Source organism: Corvus brachyrhynchos, unplaced genomic scaffold (assembly GCF_000691975.1).
Source record: "Corvus brachyrhynchos isolate BGI_N302 unplaced genomic scaffold, ASM69197v1 scaffold18, whole genome shotgun sequence".
Lineage (NCBI taxonomy): Eukaryota > Metazoa > Chordata > Aves > Passeriformes > Corvidae > Corvus > Corvus brachyrhynchos.
Window position 1 is genome coordinate 4,480,949 of NW_008246064.1, and position 19,250 is coordinate 4,500,198.

At 41.1% G+C, this 19,250-nt stretch overlaps 1 protein-coding gene across 2 annotated transcripts in view; it reads right to left on the reverse strand.

The window, feature by feature from the left end:
• Nucleotides 1-1,536: 1,536 nt before the first annotated feature.
• Nucleotides 1,537-19,250, reverse strand: part of ACVR2B (activin A receptor type 2B) — a 105,494-nt gene continuing 87,780 nt past the window's right edge. For both annotated transcript variants that reach the window (XM_008643127.2, XM_017746763.1), the window contains exons 8-11: nt 16,829-16,943; nt 14,830-14,968; nt 12,180-12,310; nt 1,537-10,628 (exon numbers count right to left, since the gene is read on the reverse strand). In XM_008643127.2, coding sequence (XP_008641349.1) covers nt 10,434-10,628; nt 12,180-12,310; nt 14,830-14,968; nt 16,829-16,943 — 580 coding nt within the window. In that variant the 3' untranslated portion in view covers nt 1,537-10,433. The remainder of the gene's footprint in view (nt 10,629-12,179; nt 12,311-14,829; nt 14,969-16,828; nt 16,944-19,250) is intronic.

A 19,250-nucleotide genomic window follows, 5' to 3' on the forward strand; every position in this document is an offset into this window, starting at 1 on the left:
GCATCGCCTCAGCGCGGGGACGCGGCGTGAGGGGACGCGGCATGAGGGGAATGGAGCCCGGCGGATTTGCCCGATAGCTGTGGAAAAATAAAGACTGAGTCCCCTCACGGGGACTGCAGGGACAGTCCCGGAAGGGGCGGCCAAACTGCTCCCATCCAGCTTGGCCGGGGGCGACCACCCTGGGCTCCAAGCGCAAAGGATTATTGAATTACAAGACCATAGAATGGTTTGGGTCAGAAAGGACCTTTGAAGTCTTTAGCTGCAGAAGAAAAGCTCATCTCCCTTATCAGGAGAGACTGCGGAAGATGGGTCTGTTCAGTCTAGAGAGGTCTGAGAGGGGATCTCATTAATACATATAGATATTCCAAAGGTGGGTGCCAAGAGGACAGTGCTGGACTCTTTTCAGTGATGCCCAGAGACAGGATGAGGAGCATCTTTCTTACAAGTCCCCTTTAAGTCTTATGGAAGGTCACTGTAAGATCTCTCCAGAGCCTTCTCTTCCCCAGGCTGAACAAGAAAACTGTGGTATGGAGTTGGCTTTAGGCAACATAGGATGATGTTATATTGGATTTCTTTTCAGGAAAACCACCAGCCTGATTATTACTATTTTTCCCTCCCAAATACTTGCTAATGTTCATATTTGCCTCGTATCTGCCCACACTAAGCATTTCCAACCCAGCACCAAGCCAGAGGCATTTTTTTTCTGCAAAAAAGGATCAGTTTAGCAATGGCAAACACCAGAACATGAGGATAGCATGGCCATACCATCACTTTACTGCAGGCAGCTTTCCTGGAGAGCTCTGGCCATGCTTCAGTGTGTGGCTGAGGGCATCTTCATACCTCATGTGAGGATTATAGACCTCAGTGTGGTGCTATGAGTACAGGGAACTCAGGCTTTTTTTTTTTTTTCCCCCCTCTTTTTTTTTTTTTAATCTTTTTCCTGGACAAGTTCCCGTGCCTTTGGCTTCTGGCAGTTGCAGCTACGTTGCTGGACTGTATTGATACAGCTTAACATGCACATATTGCCCTGTGTGAATGGTTCTTTGCTAGGAGTGATAAGCAGCGTTACAAGAGGTAACACACTCGAAAGGGCAGTTAAATAATAAGCAGCTAAATAATAAAAAAAATAACAATAACGAAAGGACACAAGTTGCCCCAAGATGTTGTGGATGTCCCATCTCTGGAGGTGTTCAAGGCCAGGTTGGATGGGGCTTGGAGTAACGTGGGATGGTGGAAGGTGTCCCTTGGCAGGGGAGCTGGAAATGGATGATTTTTAAAATCTCTTCCAACTCCAACCATTCTATGATTTTGTGAATTTGAGCTAATTCCCTCTTCTCTCTGGAGGTGTTTGCGAGGGATGGGTAGTAGAGGCAGGCCTCAGCTATGCCTCTGGAGGGACTTTTCAGGGATTTTGTGTAGCAGAAATGCCATTGAAACACCAAAAACATTCATCTAAGAAGAAGGAAATCCTCCTGCTAGATGCCAAAGACAATAAAATAACAATGAGTTTTAATGTCACACCAACGAGGGAAACAGTTATTTGTAATTTACTGTTTATTTTCATATACAAAAAGATAAACTTGAAATAGTTCTTTCTAGGTTTTTTCCTCCTATTTGTTGGGGTGTAGCTGCTTCACACAGGGCAAATACTACATTCATACTGGTTTATTCGGACACCCAGTGCAAAGCTGAAGCAGCAAAACTCCAACTTGGCAGATCTAATTTCAAACTTGAGACTCATTTCTAAAATACCACAGTAAAAAGGAACAAAGATCCACTGCAAATTCATGAACTATGATACAATGTTCTTTCCAAAATGTCTTCATTTCATAACTGCAATACAATGGATGTCTGCATTAGGCCATTTTATACATACATTTTATATATGTATACTTCTGCAGAATGTATATATATAAAATGTACATATATAAAAAAAATCAGCACACTTCAATCCAAAAGGGGTTACAGCAACGAGCTTAACTCTCTGTATACTTTTTTCTTTAACAGGATACTTTAGAATAACTTTTGTTAACTCAGTAGTACAAGCTATCTCTGTTCTACATTTTTATAGCTACAAGAGTGAAATATAACCTACAACATTTACATTTCACATATCTTGGTATACAAACAGTACTTAGTGAATTTGAGCCAAGGACCAAGAGACTCTTTAAAAATTATTTCACCATCTGATAGAGCTTCCTGTAATTTACACTCAGTTTATTCTGCAATCTTCTAAATCATTTAATCTCATAGTTTGAGTTTAAATCCATTCCAACTGGAAATCCTGGAGAAACAGGTTACTGCAAACTCTTATGTATATTCTATATATACAAGTTAAGTAACACAGCGTAATAAGACTTAGCTATTTATCCTAAAACTGATATACACATATTTCACTACGCTAGACAAGTCTTAGGATTTTTATTTTATTTCTTTAAATAAAGCACAAATTTAGAAGTAGCTGGTAAAATTTACAATAAGATGGTTTTAAAATGACAAATGGTTAGGGTGAGATTTCTTCCTGCTGGTGTCAAAACATTTTCTTATGAGTTTTTGTACTATGCTGTGTTGTTTAACTGTATGCATCTAATGTTACATGCAGAAAGCTCTTTCCACAAGAATTGACATCGAACTGTACTTAAGTCAACTTTACAGTACAAAATTTGTCAAACTTAAGGACGAATGTGAAAATATTAACAGGTCAAAGATCAGGCTTTCAACTCTATCATGAGGATCATGCAGAATTCATAAGCAGATAGTTTGAACAGATTGACAATGGCATTGTGCGGGCTTATGGCATATAATTGAGGCCAAAAATGTTGCTTAGTTTGCAGTAACCACCTCCTTCAATCCTCACCCACTAATAGATTGATTTTTGCATTATAGTTATTCCATTGGAAGGCCAGCAGCATTGCAAAACACCTCCTCCTGGGAGATTTTAGTACTTTGATTTACCAAAGATAATAATCATCAACCATCAATAGCCATAGAAACATTAGGCAGCCAAGAAAAATATGGGGAAAGGGAAATATCTTGTACTCTTCCTTTAGAAACAGTAAATTAATTACTATCCATTCATTACCAGTAATTAAATGAATTACTAGTAATAGTAAATTCATTAGTATTTGGACAGGAAAAGCTACTATGCTGTCCAAGTAAAATACAGACTAAAATCCAGACTACATGGATATATTTTTTTAAAAAACAGACATTTGGGAGGGGATCACATACAATAAAATGGTGATTTAAAAAATGGTCTAACTTATATTTTTTCCCCAAAAAAATATAGCCTGAACAGAATTCTCTTCAGCAAAGTACTGTTAAGAAGTTGCTGTAGTTGAAGGTCTGATTTTATGAGCTGGTTCTTGGGAGTAGGTATTTGGAAAAAGGAAAGGGCCAGACAGGTTCTAGGTCTTGCCAACACGTTTTTTGTTATCCACAAAGTTGCTCTGGTGCTAAGTCCACTTTCCAAGCCTATGAGATGCTCCAATCTCCTCCTCTGTCATGGCCAGATTTTTGGTTTCAGTTGTTTTTTGTGGTTTATTTTGGTGTTTTTACAGAGGTGGCAATGCAGAGATGCCAGTGACTACTGAATTAGGATTTTAATTCACTAGGATGGTTACTGGTTAAACTTCAGTTCCTCAAAACACTGGAAAATTGAATGAAGTATGGCCTTCCTTGTCACAAAAACAGAAGCCATGAAATTTTCCTAGAACGTTTTAGTTTTGCAATACCAACCTTATTGGAATGTTATAAACTGAGTTTTGGGGTTTTTAATGACTGGAAAGATTAAGAGGCTTCTGCTTCAAAATGGGCCAAAAATGCAGAAGCAGTGTTTTATTCACATCATCTGCCCCATTAAAATACTGAAATAAAAGGCTAACAAAGGAAGCACTTTTCAGAAAACACTTTTTCTTTCTAGATATCCAGCACAATGCCATTATAGAGCTTCAGAAAAGCCCTTTTGGTTTCAATGTTGGAATACAAAATAAGTTTTGCTTTTTCCTTCAGTCCTTGGGGATCACTTTTCATTTACATATATGTATCATATATATACATGTATATATGTATATGATACATATATATAAACACCAATATAGAGCAAAGTTCCTGTTTGTTTGTGTATGTTACAATATTGTAGTATCAAGGAGAATCCAGATAGCAACACTGTTTAACATGAGGTTTGAGGTAATTGGTTCTTGAAATACCTGGATCACAGACTGCATCCAGAAATAACAGCTGGGCAATGAAAAGTGTTTTTTTCAGACAGAAATAAAAAAAAAAATAAACAAAAAGAAAGCTTACAGCAGTTGCTTTTGCATGGAAAAATAAAGGCACAACAGAATAGCATTACATTTCAGAACAGCTGGATGGACATAACACAAGTATGACCTCTTTCTGTGGACGTGTCCTGACAAAAAGCATTACTGCTTATTCCGTAGGCTACTACTTCAGTCAGGGAACTGAGCATCACCCTAAGAACGAGTCATGAAAAGGGAAGTCTCATGTAAATAAGAGACCAGGTGTGCTTAGAAAATGTTCCAGGAACACACACACACACTCGTGGTCACACAGGATTGGATAGAAAATCTCTCACTGGTTTCCACAGGGCCAGGACTTCACCAGAACACAGCTGAGGGACTCGGCAATTGCAGGAGCCTGCTTGAACTAGTGAGCACTAATTGCAGAAGGCACACTGTCAAACCAGCTCCAAGGCAGTGCCATGTGCTGTTTGGTTTAAAGCTTTCTTCAGTACCTCTCACCCACTGACACTGTGCTATCATGGTTGAGAGGACTAAAAAGACTGAAGTGAATTTTAAGTCCAATGGAAAATTAGGTTAAACTCCCCACATACTTTTTTATTAATTTTCTTTAATATTTTTAGAATACCTTGGATTGGTTACACAGATTTGGAAAGCTCTTTCGCTTAGTAAGACTTTGGACATGACAGTGCTCCTTTTTTTTAGTGCCTCCGATGCAGACTGTTAAATCTGATTTTGGGAATACAGAGCACGTATCTGTGTGTTGTGGTGAAGCATGATTAGTTGTGTCACTTCAGAGAGAAGGAATTTCTAGGAACTGGTTTTATCAGGACTCCACTGGTAACAGCTCCTTACAGATCATATTGTCAATGCAGCAGACACAGCTGCTGTGAACGGATACAGCAGCGAGCGAGATCAGCCTGGCTATTTGGCCTCAGTAAATTCTTTACACCCTGACTTCACAACTCACTGCAGCACCACAGCATATGCCAAAAGACACACTGCCCACACATGGATACTCGCATGAACACATGAAAAAACTCCTCCCGAGTTAACTGAAGATGGCCGTAGAAAAGCAATGAGCATCTTTAGCAGAAGGGATGTGACATGCAAGATAACCTAAACATATACTCAGTGCCATCCTCAAAGCATGTCCAAGTACATCCAAACTTGCTCCTCAAACTGTTTTCAGGCTACACTTGTTCTATCCTCTAGACTTTGATGTAGTGCACACTTAATTTAAACATTATATATATATTTCTTTATTTATTTGCTGTGCATACACAGACCTTTCTCCCTTTTCCCTGCAGAAACATATTAGACATTACAAAAATAATCTGTGGTATAAAAGAATTCTCACACAATGTAGAATTTTTGTTTGTATATGTAACTAAAATATATATATATTTTTCCAAAAGTAAAAAAGTCAAAATGTCCTTATTTTCCTCTATTATATAGTCTATTTTATTTACAATGTTACCAAACAATATCCTGTATGTAAAAGTGATAAAAGTTTGCGGGACAATTCCTGCTTAGCAACTTCCCAAGTGGAGTGTGGCTTGAAGAGGACTGCAAAAACAGCACTGTCACACCTTATCACCCAGCACCTTCCTCTGCAGTACAAGTTCCTTCCAGACTAAATGAAACCAGACCTTTTCCCTGCAAAACAGGGCAAGCTCTGACAGTCTGCCTAGAAAGTAGTACAAGAGGAATAAAACGTGTGTTCTCCGGTTTCACTGCTACGATGTTAAGGGGGATCAGGATTCCTAATGGCCAGGCCTGACCCAGCCAGCCTGGAAATATCTGCTTCCACTGAAACCACTGACTTCAAGTGGGAACAGCAGGGAGTTAGGAGACCCAAGGAAAATGCATGGGAATTACTGGGGGGCACTCACAGACCTTCTCTTCAAAACAAAGACCTCGGCACTTCCATAGGTGTAACTGTGTAGCACTGGATATTCTGTAAGAGAATTTCGCCTGAAGAACGAGGCAGAATAAAAAGTGAGTTTCTTTTGTCTTAGAGATTTCTTAATCATCAGGACCATCTAAAATCCTTAATCATAATGAATAGGCCTGGTACTACTTAACTGATGATTAGGCTGGTTTATAACCATCTCTTATAATATGCACATATATTTTAATATAAGCCACATACAATTTCCAGCCTTACTGTACTAATGCAATTTCATCAGCAAGTCACTGCTCTACCATCTTAAAAAAACTCCCCAGTTCTAGTTCCTGTGGTACGTCCAGTTTAAAAATGTGAACTCAAACTTTCTCCACCCAGGAAACCAGCCCAGCCAGTGCAATAAATTCATAAAAGGGAGTTACACCAGAGAGATGGGGAATCCTGGCTCTTAAAGTCAAGGAGAATTTTTCCTCAGGATATTCAATGCTAATGTTCACCTGAGAACTTCCATACGAGACAGGGAGATCACCAATAAAATTCTGCAGCCAAATTTTTGAAGAGCTGCTTCCTCTAAGTCTGAATGGGAGGTGGAATTTAGTGCTTGGGAAGCAGCATAAGAGGTGTTGTCACCATCATATTCAAGGGAGTGTTTAGAGGAAAAGAGCTGCAGTTGCTTATGACAGCTACACCTATGGATGTGCCCAATTCCTGACTTGGAAAAAGCCTCTGCAGTACCAAACAGAACCAAAATCATGTTGTCAATGAGAGTTCAAACGGATTAGAGGTGAGGGAACTACTTGCTTGACAGATCAACTGTTGAAAGACCAACAAGTTAATCAGAGCTTGTCTTTGTTCATAAAATAAATAAGTGCCAGTTTAGAAAACAGCTTTAGCCAAATTGGTACAAATTAAAAGTTCAGGATTTCCTTCTCTGCTGCAATAGCAAGACACACGTACCTATATACACATAAAACTTGTTACCCAGCACACACCCAATTTGGAAATTCTTTTTCAAATCAGTTTCTGAATCCTGTTGACAAGATGATCTATAAGGAACCATTACACCAGGAAGATGTAGCACTTTACAATCAACATTCGGTCAAGGTTTGTACGGTCGTGCAGTTCCCCGCAGTAAGAAAAGCTACATGTGAGAATTTGTGTTATGCTTTCTCAAAAGAGAAGATTTCAGACACTGTTTAATAGGCTATTAAAATCATATGGCACTTTCAATAAATACTTTAAAGCTTCTTAAAGAAATCAGGATAAAAAAGCAACTGCTGTAATAAGCCTGTTTTAGCTATAATACGTAATGCTGAAGGAAAAAATCCAGAAGAGCAAACAGATATTAACAGTTAAAAGACAGTACAGCTTTTTTCTTTCTGCAGCAATAGGAACTGGCTCCCATTCCCGGGGAAAAGGGAGCAAGCCCACCTCGAAACAAGTATTCACTCAATCTTAACTGCTCTACACTCCACCCCAACGCTTACATCACTTCACTTCTAAAACATAGTCACATTTTCATATAAATCTCAGTGCAGAAATGTATTAAACATGAAAAATACTGATCCTGCAAACATTTACAACCACACTTAACATTAAGTGAGTGCCTAATGTCATGACACCAGAAGAGCTACCTACACCCTCAATGCTAAGCATAGGTATGTTGCAGCATCAGGCCCAAAGGTGCCAACGGCCACCGGGGACATTGGCTGGGTCAAAATGGTATCGTTCTGTCTGGTTTTGTCAAGGTTTTCTCAACAGAAGCACATCAAGAAACAGAAACTTTCAAACCTACACACGGAAACACAGTTACATGTGTGTACATACTAATATGCAATATACATTCAGTAACTTGAAAGAATAGGTTAAGACTTTATTCAGATAGACAAATTAAGGCAATTCTCTTAATGTCTCTTCAAGATAAAGGACCATGTCCTCATTTGTGACCTCTAGGTTTTAAAGCTATACTTTTCAAGAAATATATTTCAATTTTTTTTAATATTTTCTCCAATTAGCGGTTTCATTTGCTTAATAAATTATATCTGTGCAAGGGTGCACACTGATAATTTGGCAGTGTAGAGAAGTCCAATTCATTTACATAATACAGACTTTTTACATTTTCATTACAGGGTGATTAGTTTAGGACTGCATTTTGGCTTAACACAAAGAAAAATTTAGAAGATCTGGCCATCCAATGGACATAACTTTGTCAGTCTAGCAAGACACAGAATTCATGTTATATTCAAAGTAAGAAAAAGAAAAAAAAAATTAAAAAAAAGAAAAGAAAAAGAAAAAAAAGATGTACTGTCCTTTCACTAAAACAGACCAAAAAAAAAAAAAATACAGCATGGAAACAGCCTTCACAAATAAGAGTGAATAATGCCCAGGTACCTTATATAGGCAGTTATTCTACAACTGTATACAGTTATTTACAATGGTGCTTTATTAAACAAAACAACAAAAAAAATGGTAGCACTTCCTAAAAGATTTTGGAACTTTTTTTCTTTTTTTTCTTTTTTTAAAACTCCCTTGTCATAAAAGCCAACTTACATTAAAATATACTTACTACAAGACAACACAACTAACAAAATATATAATAAAACTCATACAAGTAGAAAATTCTGAGGTATTTCTGGTTTGAGGTGGTCTGTGGTCGTGAAGTTTTTAATTTTTTTTCAGTTTAAACCTCGGAAGCCACGTAACGTGTGTGTGTATGTTTTGTGTTTGCTTTTTTTTTTTAAGGTTTTTTTTTTTAAACATTGCATGTTTTGCAAATTAAAAAAATATTTCAATGTTGAATCAGCAGCATTAGGAACATTCACTGACTAGAGCAAGTTTATGGCATAATAAGAGTAACGGTATTGTAGAATATGCACCATTTTAAGACAAAAGAGTTTCATCACAGAGTAAGGAGAAAGCAGGGTCAAAGAAACCAGTGGGAGAGGTGCTGTGGGAATCACTGCTGCAGCCAGGCAGCTCTCAGGCTTCTCGGATGCTACAGGAGCCAGCTGCCACCATTCAGGTGTTTTCACTCTCCCAACCTCAAATTAATAAAGAAGAAAAAATATATACCCACTTTTCACCCTTTTCCTCTTTCCACCGTCTGCACCATTAGTTTGGGTTGACAGATAAGCAACCCAAGGCCAAATTTCCTCGACTGACTCACACTTGAAACAAGATGCACAAATTTTCCCATCTTTCAGTATTTTACCAAAGTGCTTCTGAAATCACACTTCCCCACCTGTCCTGATGACATTGCTTAAAAGCATTTTCCTAATACTATCTGGAATTGAAAAATAAAAGTTATAGTCCTGCTTTGTTCTTTTACCGCCCAAACCCAGACTCTGGAGGAAGAAACAAGTGCCTTTCTTCCAACCACTGCCTCTTTAATTCCGCTTTCTCCATGCTCTGCAGCCGTAAATACTCTGCCCAGAAATGTCCTTCCCCTCCTCTAATGGTTACCTGAGAAGTAGCTCCATAGCAAATGATGTTTCCCCGAATGCTGCCAAGTCCAACGTCACTCTCCCCACCCCTATTCTACGCTTGCCCCTTCAATTCTACCATCAAGAATTAACATTCTCTGCCCAGTTACTTTTTTTTTTCCATGTTACAATGACACCCGTTAGATCCGTAAAAGACACATCTGCTGTTTTTTTCTGAAGCTCACTTCCAAAAAAATAAAAAAAAAAAAATAAGAAAGAAACTGAACCCAAAACCAAAATGGGGAAAAAATGCTTTTGAGGAAGGTGTATTCTTTATATAACAGTCTTAAGTTTCCTCCACAGTTTGCAGCATTGCGTTTTTGAAGGTGGTAGGTGGTTTTCCTGTATGTCACAGAAGCTTATGTCACAGATGCTCCGCTCAGAAGACAGACTGATAAAGAGAAACCCAGAAAACTGAATAAAATAAAAACAACTGAAGTGAGTTTGTTGAGGTTCTGAGGTACCTGCACCTTTTCTGCATTCATTAGTCGGCACCTGAATGCTTGCTGAAATGTCCATTTTTTTTAATACAGTAGAGCAATGTGCTGGTAAAATTGATCCAATCCAAAAAAATAATAATAATAATAATAACAATAATAATAAAAAGTCAAGATAAAATAGCAGCTGCATTCATGGGTTTGTTGAATTTTTGTGATTTTGTTTTTTTTTGTATGGTTTTTTTTTAAAACTTTTTTCTTGTCGTTTTTTTTTTTTTCTTTGTTTTTTTTTTTTTTAAATCCACTGGGTCTGGAAAGACAAAAGTGAACCAGGACCCAGGACTCAGATACTAGACTCTTTGGGTGGCAAGTCCACGTTGGTGACAGACGTCACGATGGAGACGAGGCAGTCCGAGGTAGTGCCGTTGACGGATTTGCGGATCTGCGCGATGCGCTCCTCGACGCAGCCCGCCGAGAGCCGCGCCTCCGCGTCGTGGTCCCAGCACTCTTCGATGGTCACGCAGAGCTGCGCCAGGCCCTGCAGACAGCAACGGGGAGAAAACGCCTTCAGCAATGTCACCTGCTCTGGGTGATGCCAAAATGACTTTTGCTTTTATATTTCCTTCATATATATTCGTAGCTCTGTAGGCTGTTGTTGTATAGTTATAGTTCCTGGCTAGCTCCAGTACTTTTCCCATCCTGATAGGCAGAAAGATAAAACACATTCCAAAGGCTTCTGTCCTATCTTGCTTTCTCCTGGGAACCAAGGATCAGCTACACTCCCAAGACATTTTCTCATAAACAAAGTACACTGGTACCAATGGGAGGCTCCAGAAGAGGTTGAACCGAGAGGGGGAATTACCTCACCACCTGTGTTTCTAATTGGGGATCCTTGTCAATTTTGCTGATTTGCTAAACTTATAAAACTATTCGCCCTGTGTGGAGTGGGTATTTTTCCATATCTGCCCCTGTCAGCCTCCAATTAAAGACTAGTTTTTATATCACCTCCTATACTAATGTTGTCTCGAAAATGTGTTGTTTTATTTCTAGATCTTTAAGGCATCATGGACACCACCTTGTCAGGGGGTGGGAAGGTCCACTGAACACAGCCCATGCTCTAAAAAAACCCTACAAGTACTTTTTCCACAGTATGCCAATTACCATCACATACATAAGCTTTAAGGACTACTTAAAATATGTGTTTTCATGGTTTTTTTAAGCATCTGCTTTCTAAGGCTGGGCTGCATCCAGCCCCAAAAGTGCTTTTTTTAATATCAAAATAAATCCCAAGATTTAGCAGTTAGAGCTTTAAAAGACAACAAGTATTGTGATTCCCATGATAAAATTGTGAGAGCTGGCAGCACTGTACCAGTTACGATGAAACCATTTGCTTTGTTTGCAATCACTTCTCTCGATATCCCCAAAATAACTGAATTCATCAGTGCTTGAAGAACACAGCTCTTATTTGAACTCTCATTGGAAGTGGAACACTCATCTTTTTCTGCAGTCCACAGCTCTCCCTAACTCATGGGAAATGAGTTAGTACACCTGAGTCTAACCAAATCTGTAGCAGTTTGGTCAAAATAGAGGCATTTGACTTCTTACTGAAGGCCAGTGAGATACCATCATCTCTCACCTTCCCGATCTAAGAAAAATCAGCTCTTTTATTAAAAACTTGAGCCTGAAATTAACTACCTCTGGGAAACCCACGCTGCATTTTGCTTCATTGTCTGCTTGCTTTCATATCTAATTAATTTTTCCTCCATAAACTGCTCCAAGTCTTGCATGGTATCTCGCTTTGTGAGGAGTGTGTCTCCAATAGCATGGATCATTTTCTTTTTCTTAATGAAAGGACTTTATTTTCCATTCTTTCACCATATTAAGGGAGTCCTACTAAAGCACCACATGCTCCACATTCAGCACTAGCTAATTATTCAGCTTGTTTAGTCTCTAAACACAAGAGATAAACAGAAAAGGGAGCACAAAGGTGTTGAGCAACCCCTCATTCCCCAGAGCTGACTCTAACACTGGGAATGCATAACCCATCACACAGGAAAATATTTTCCACTGTTAACCAGCAGGGACGTACAGGATGTTTTAGCCAGTGATCCTTGAACACGGGGCGCATCTTCTTGTGAACCACCACTTCTTGCAGGTCCTCAAGGGATGGGTGCTGACCTATTTCTTCTTCAAAAGGCAGCATGTATTCATCCACTGGACCTATGGTGTGCACAGAGAATCAGGTTAGGGTAGAAATGGCCTCTGCAGAGCCACGGCCTCCCCACGCATGAGTGAGCTGCAGCTCCAGAGCAACCTCAACCCACTGCAACAAAGCCTGGCGTTCACCTGTCACTGCAGACAAATGTGATTTACATTCCTCCTGCACAATGGTCTTTTCTGTCCCTGTTGCCTGTCTGGCCATGCATTTTCCACCTCATTGAGTTACGAATCCAAACCCTCAGCCGGACCTCCGGATCCCGCAATTTCCTTGAGAAAGTTTGCCAGGTAGTCCGGGATTTATTTTAATAGAAAGAGCAGATCAACCCATCCTCCCCACATTTTAACACAACAATTCAACACACAATAACCTAGACAAAGGTTGCAGCATGAGCATAATTTCATTTTAGCACTGACTAGCAAGGTCAAGCATATACAACACTTATAATTTCTTGCTTTGTGATCTGGCTTGTTCATAGCTTTGAGTCAGCCCTGACACGCTGGAGCCAGATGCACTTGTCCCAAGTACCAGCTCCAAAGTGTAAAATGATTTCTGAATGCTTTAGTTATACCAGTTATGGCTGTGAACTGCCCAGGGCCATGGGAATGAGACAACTGTTATGAGTATCAGTGCAGATGCTGGATGATAGCAATAACTTCTGCTTATTGAAACATCATTTGGCTTTTGGCAATGCATAGATGCTTTCTCAGAAAGAGCAGCCCAGCTTAACTGATGGGCTTCTCACAGTGCTCCAAAGCATCACTTATGGTTTCTCAGTAGCAAAAAGTGACCTCTTTCCAGAGCAGAGATATTTCAAGAGGGTCTTTCCAGACTAAAATAAAAGAGCTGACCACTTCATCTGGTCATGAATTGTGACACCAACAACACGATATTTAAGTACTCTAAAGAATGAAATCACTAAACCAGCTTATCATTATTCTTGTCTACTCAATGGCAATCACTAAACCAAACTGAAACACTTGCTCCAATGCATGGCACAGGGTCACTTATGACTTTCCTTTTCCTCCAAGAGGAACCCAGGCTAAGAAGAGCTGTACTGGTGATCTCCAAGCTAAATGTGCTGTTTACACAACATCACTTCTGAGCTGGAAGTGCAGATGAGGCTCAGTGTAACCCCCTGTCATCCCAAAGGAAGCCTTCCCTCTGATTCAGTGGTGCTGTGTGTGTCACCTGGGGTATCTCAGATGCCTGAATTGGCAGGAAATCCCAAACATGACAGGAGAAATGAAAGTGGATATTTGAGGGACCTCAACAGAGAAGGGCAATTCCTACATGAATGATCTGTGTACCACTGTTTTACCCTACTGTGCTCCTAGCTCCCTGCTTCTCCAGCATTTCACCTGGTTACACTGTACATTTTTGAAGAAGAGACCTTCTGTTACCACATACTTACGGGAGGAATTTTAATTATAATCGAGCTCTTCAGTCCTACTGTAATGCTAACAAAAACATTTCAAGTCTAGGTGAGGTGCTGTTGTTTTATGAACTTGATATTCAGAGCACCCATATCTATACAAGAAGAAAAAAGTTGGAGGAAGCAGCCTTGGAGCTACTACAATGACATGATTGCTTCCCTGTCCTGCACATGGTCACTAAAGGACAGATGTCCTAACTGGACAGAAAAGGTGCCCCACTTTTCAGTATAATTTTAGTATTAAAAAAAAGGAGAAAGGAGACACCATTAAGTTCATAATTTTGGATCCTTCAGGAGAAAGTGAGATCCTCCAAAGCTGTAAATGAAACAATGAACCTAGCCCACTGCTGAGAGAGGGCTTGATCAGCAAAAGTCAAAGGTCAATAACTAATGACTTATGATAGCAGGGAAATGGGCTTGCTGACCCAGGAAGATCCTTCCAGCCCTGTGTTCCTGCTATTTCACTAAGGTGCTTTCCATTCAGGCTACCCCACTGCCCTGCATAAGTGAGGTGACAGCCAAGCTGGCTGTGTGACTCTTCTCTGGAGCCCAAGGCATGCCCTGGTCACAGGCAGGGATGCTGAGTGCCAGGGAAATGGGCTTGCTGACCCAGGAAGATCCTTCCAGCCCTGTGTTCCTGCTATTTCACTAAGGTGCTTTCCATTCAGGCTACCCCACTGCCCTGCATAAGTGAGGTGACAGCCAAGCTGGCTGTGTGACTCTTCTCTGGAGCCCAAGGCATGCCCTGGTCACAGGCAGGAATGCAGAGTGCCACGAGAGCAGCACAGAGCAGGCTCAGGTCTAAAGGACACCCATACTGTAGGGACCACATTCTCCCTCTCAATTCTCAGAAATTTGCAAGGTAACCAACATAGTAAAAAGCACTTTGAGACTTCGGCACTTAAAAAGGTTACTATCTACAGACCTTATGTAAAAAAACCAAATGAAAAACAGGTTAACTGCTTTTAATAAAAATACATCATTGGTTATATTTTTTTTTTTAAACAGAGACAGATCCATTCTTTGGACCACTAAACCATATTGAAGCAGAGCCCTCCCCAGGGAAGAGAAGATCTTTATTCTTACCATCAACTGCTCTGCATCTGGAGACTAGCTCCCACAACACCAGTCCCATTGCATACATGTCTATTCTCAGGAAGGCGTCTCGTTGGAAGTTGATTGCTCCCTCTAACACTTCGGGAGCCATGTACCTCCTTGTTCCCACCTACAGAGAAAAAACACAGCTCAAGTTACGCTGCATTTGGGCCCCTCAGCCTCTGCTGGTTGGAGGTGAGTGACAGCTAGTTTCATTAGCCTGGAGGCCACTGCTGCTGAAGGTGCACCTCGCTCGAAAAACAAGCGAAGGGGAGCTGTTTCTTCTGACACTGGTTCTCATTAAGATCACTCGAGTCCAGATAAGCTCCATGAAGGAGAGAGCCAAAGCGCAAGGCTACGTGTGTGATACTCATTCAGTGCACACTTCAGGTCTGCATCCTGCTGCATGCTGCTCCAGCAGTAAACCCTGCATTAGAAAATGCTGTCTGTGGAGACACACAGAACACCCCGAGGTCAAGTCTGACTTGGTTATCCTAATTGTTGGGAGGTCAGTCCTCTTTCACTCAAAAAAAACCCCCAAAACCCCATAAAACAAATAGATAGACAGATATAAAAAAACCAACAAAACACACCAACCCCCCCAAAAAGCCCAATCAACCAACCAACCAAAAAAACCAAAAAACCAAAACAACAACAAAAAAAAGCAAACAAAACAAAACAACAACAAAAAACCAACCACCACCACCAAAAAAACCCAACCAAATAAAAAAACCCCAAAAATATCCCCACCAAACCAAAAACAACCAAGGAGAAAAATTGATATATCCTAAATGGTAGGAATGGTAGGAAAATGTGTTGGTTTGACAGCCCTGGGTAAAACAAGTCTCCTACATCCACAAGAGTAGTAAAGCAGGAACCCTGAATAGTCTGCCCTGCCCTAGCTTGCCACGGTTTGGAAAAGACATCCTCTTGTTTTGAGGGAATGCAGTCCTCATTATAGTGCCTCCATTGTTATGTTTTGTATAGCTCATAATGTAGGAGAGTAGACAGGACAACAAGGGAAAAACCACCTTTTGAACATGGGAATCGAAACACCCTTAATAATTTCCTTTAAGGAAATTCTCATCTGTTCTTGCTGTTACCTGAGGCAGTAGGGGCAGAGTGAAGCCAGGATATGAAAAGACGTGCAAAATACTGGAAAAGTCACAAAAAGATGACAAAAATGAGGAAAGCTGGGGAAGGCTAACCCAGAAGAGTGTTCATTCCTTCTGAGATAAAGGTAAAAAAGGGAGGCTGCACAGGAGATGGGAATTCAGAAAACCCTGGAGGCACAAGGAGGGGATGACGGACTTGCTGTACCCTGGCATGAGAGCAGAATGAGGGGCTGCTTGCTGCAACACAAAGGCACAAAATTAAGAACCCATAAAATTGCAGTATATTGTTTACACAGTGCACAGCCAGCTGTGCCAAAGGTCACCCAAGCAGCCAGCCTGGCTGAATTCTTAAAATTAAATCAATAATTTTAGGATTATTAATATTTGTATTGTGGTATTAGTATTAATATTTAGGAGCTTTAATATTTGTGTTAGGGCCTAGAGAAGTGGTCTGTGCAGCGGACTCCAAAACTAAACACTTCTAAGATTCAGCTGGACTGTCTTGCCTTGCTTTGCTCAAGAAATGTTGAACCAGATGATCCTTGAGGTCCTTCCCAACACGGTATTCTGTGATTCTATGATTCTATGGATATTTATTACCAAAACAATAAAGAGTCAATGAGCCCTGTGTCTGAAGGAGGAAGCCACCTGACCCCAGGGCTGGGGGGACCTCACCTGCACATGAGTCAGAAGCATTTGAGCATCCTCCCCACTCACACAGATTAAAGCAGCTCCCAGAATTTACGTCTGAGCACAAGTTTTTATGGAAAAAATCTATTTTCCCAAGAGAATTAAATGCATCTAGACAAATTAGCCCCCACTCCAGAGGAGCTAGGGCAAGGCCAACTTTTTAAAAAGTTGAAGGTAATGATTACCTGTCCATGAGTGTCCCCTGGAGGTTTTCCAGGTTCAAACCGTACAGCCAGTCCAAAATCAGCTAGCACAGCTGTCAAGTCGTTCTTCAGCAAGACATTTTTACTCTTGAAGTCCCTATGGACAAGCCAAGAAGTAAGGGTTTATCATGTCATGTGTCTAAGTCACATTGCAGTACATTGTATGTCTATAGGCTTAGCAGCTCCCAGTAAATCAGCTCCTTTCTTCCTTTCTTCCCCAGCTTCCCAACTTGGCCAGTGCTGACAAACTTGGCTTCTCCTCACTGCCCTTGTCCCTAAAGCACAACCAAGCAGCCCTGAGCTCACCAGCACAGAGTCAGCCAAACTCTACAGTGAATTAATAAAACTAATAAAATAAATTAATACAATTAATAAAATAAAATAAATCTGATCTGAAGGGGCTCTTTTGATGAGAGCAAGCTGCATATAAGGTGCCATTTCTTGCTCCAAGTACCAGCTCTGGACCCCCACATCTGGGCCCTTCTCATTCCCAACAACAAAGCCAAGGCAGGTTAAGGGAGTAGATTACTCTTTATCCTAGTAAGGATGTTTGCTCCTATCTACAGAATTAGGTCTTTTTGGAAATCAGCAGATTCTGGTGAGACTCTCTCCAGCCTGATTACATGCTTCAACAGACTTTTGCCATAGTCATCTATTAGCCTTTTGTTGTAATTGCTGGATTGATCTTCCCTGGAGAATTCGGAGGGTTGGAAAGCAAGCAGGGAAGGGGGTGAGGCCACACTCAGACATGCTGTCAGGATCGAGCAGGCAGCTCACAGGCAGTTGTAAGAATCTGCAGCAGAGATGGTGGGTCTGTGCTTAAAGGGGATATTTGTGTCAGGCCTGTGCTGCAGAGGGATCATTTCAGGGCAGCTCAGGTAAATCTGCAGGGGCTGGGAAGGGTGGGGGTTGGAGGAAGATCACACTAAGATGCCTAACCAGTCAAGCCCTGTTCCCTGGGCTTCCTGCGTTTTCATCTGAAAAGGAATGTTTGGCAATCTAATTAAATTACAGACCTTAGACAGCAGATGGCAATTGTCCTGTATGCTCAGCATTATAATTTCCCTATCATCAATTCTCTCAGTGACCCTGCTGATTGCAGGACATTGCAGGCCTGCACAAAATAATTAATGAGGGCAGATACGATTGTTCTGCACTAGAGAGACCTGTCAAAATTCTTTGTGAAGAGAGGAACTGCTGGACCATAGAGAAGGGGCTGCTCTCTGCAGCCTCAGATGCCAGAATATCAGCCCAAAGCACTGCAAACAAAAATCATCCTGTGCCACCCAGCCCCTGATTCTGAGCTTAAAATATCATAAGAGAGGATTTATCCTTTCTAAGCTAAGCACAGCATGATGGGCATTTCTGGCTTGAGGATTAAGATGGGGTAAGTGGGTGTGAATTCGGAGGGCATCCTGCAGCCAGTGAACCCCAGCAGAAACCAGCCTCCATCACCTCTAGGACCACAGTACAGCTTTGCAGAACCTCCCAGACATTGGTACCCCTCCACTACACAGAAAAATTGCATTTACCACTACCTGTCATCTCAGAGACTGCCTGCTCCCATGCTACAGCAGTTTCCCCACAGGCTTAGGAAACAGCCATCATCTAACGACATGGATAAACGCCTTTGCTCGCTCAGGATTAGGGGATTATGCCCTCAGGGTGGTACAGATTGTGCAAGAGATTTTTGCAAAGCAGTGGCTCGATGAGGACCATACAGAAATTATCAGACAATCTGCCTGGACGATGTGGTTCCAAGGTGAAACAAGATGTAAACCAGCATTACTGAAGGGGCATGTGCTGCTGTTGCTCACCTGCAGTGTCCTTTGGGCATGCAACAGTTAACTCCTACATCTTGATACACAATGCAGGGATTTCCCTTTGCAATTCCATTTTTTCCCCCTATTTCCATACATTCCCCCATTTTTTTCACACTTTGCTTCCTTCCTTCCACAAACCACCTTGAACTGGCAAGTCTGAGTTGCAATGCAAACGTATCCAGGCCAGGGAGAAGGACCTAATTAATCTAAGCCATGCCAAGGAGAATTCCCATAACGTCATAAGCACCATCCTAAAATGGTCACTGACAAAGAAAAGTGGCATGAAAAGAAGAAATGTTTTTGTTCTATCTAGCACTTCAAACTAGGGAATACAGAGCAAACAGACTATGAGTAACGGGTGAGTTAATTCGATTGAGACACTGGAGATTTTATTTTCAGCTTCCACGTGGGGGCACTTTTGCACCAACAAGTGATTCCATAACCGTAATCCTCCTTGTAGTGCCGGGGGCCAGAGAGGAGTTGGCTGAACCCCTGCCCAGCAGTGACTGGGGAGTTCCACCTGGCAACCCCAGCATCTCCATCCATGTGCACTGTGGGAAGCAGTTCAAAAACATCCCCCA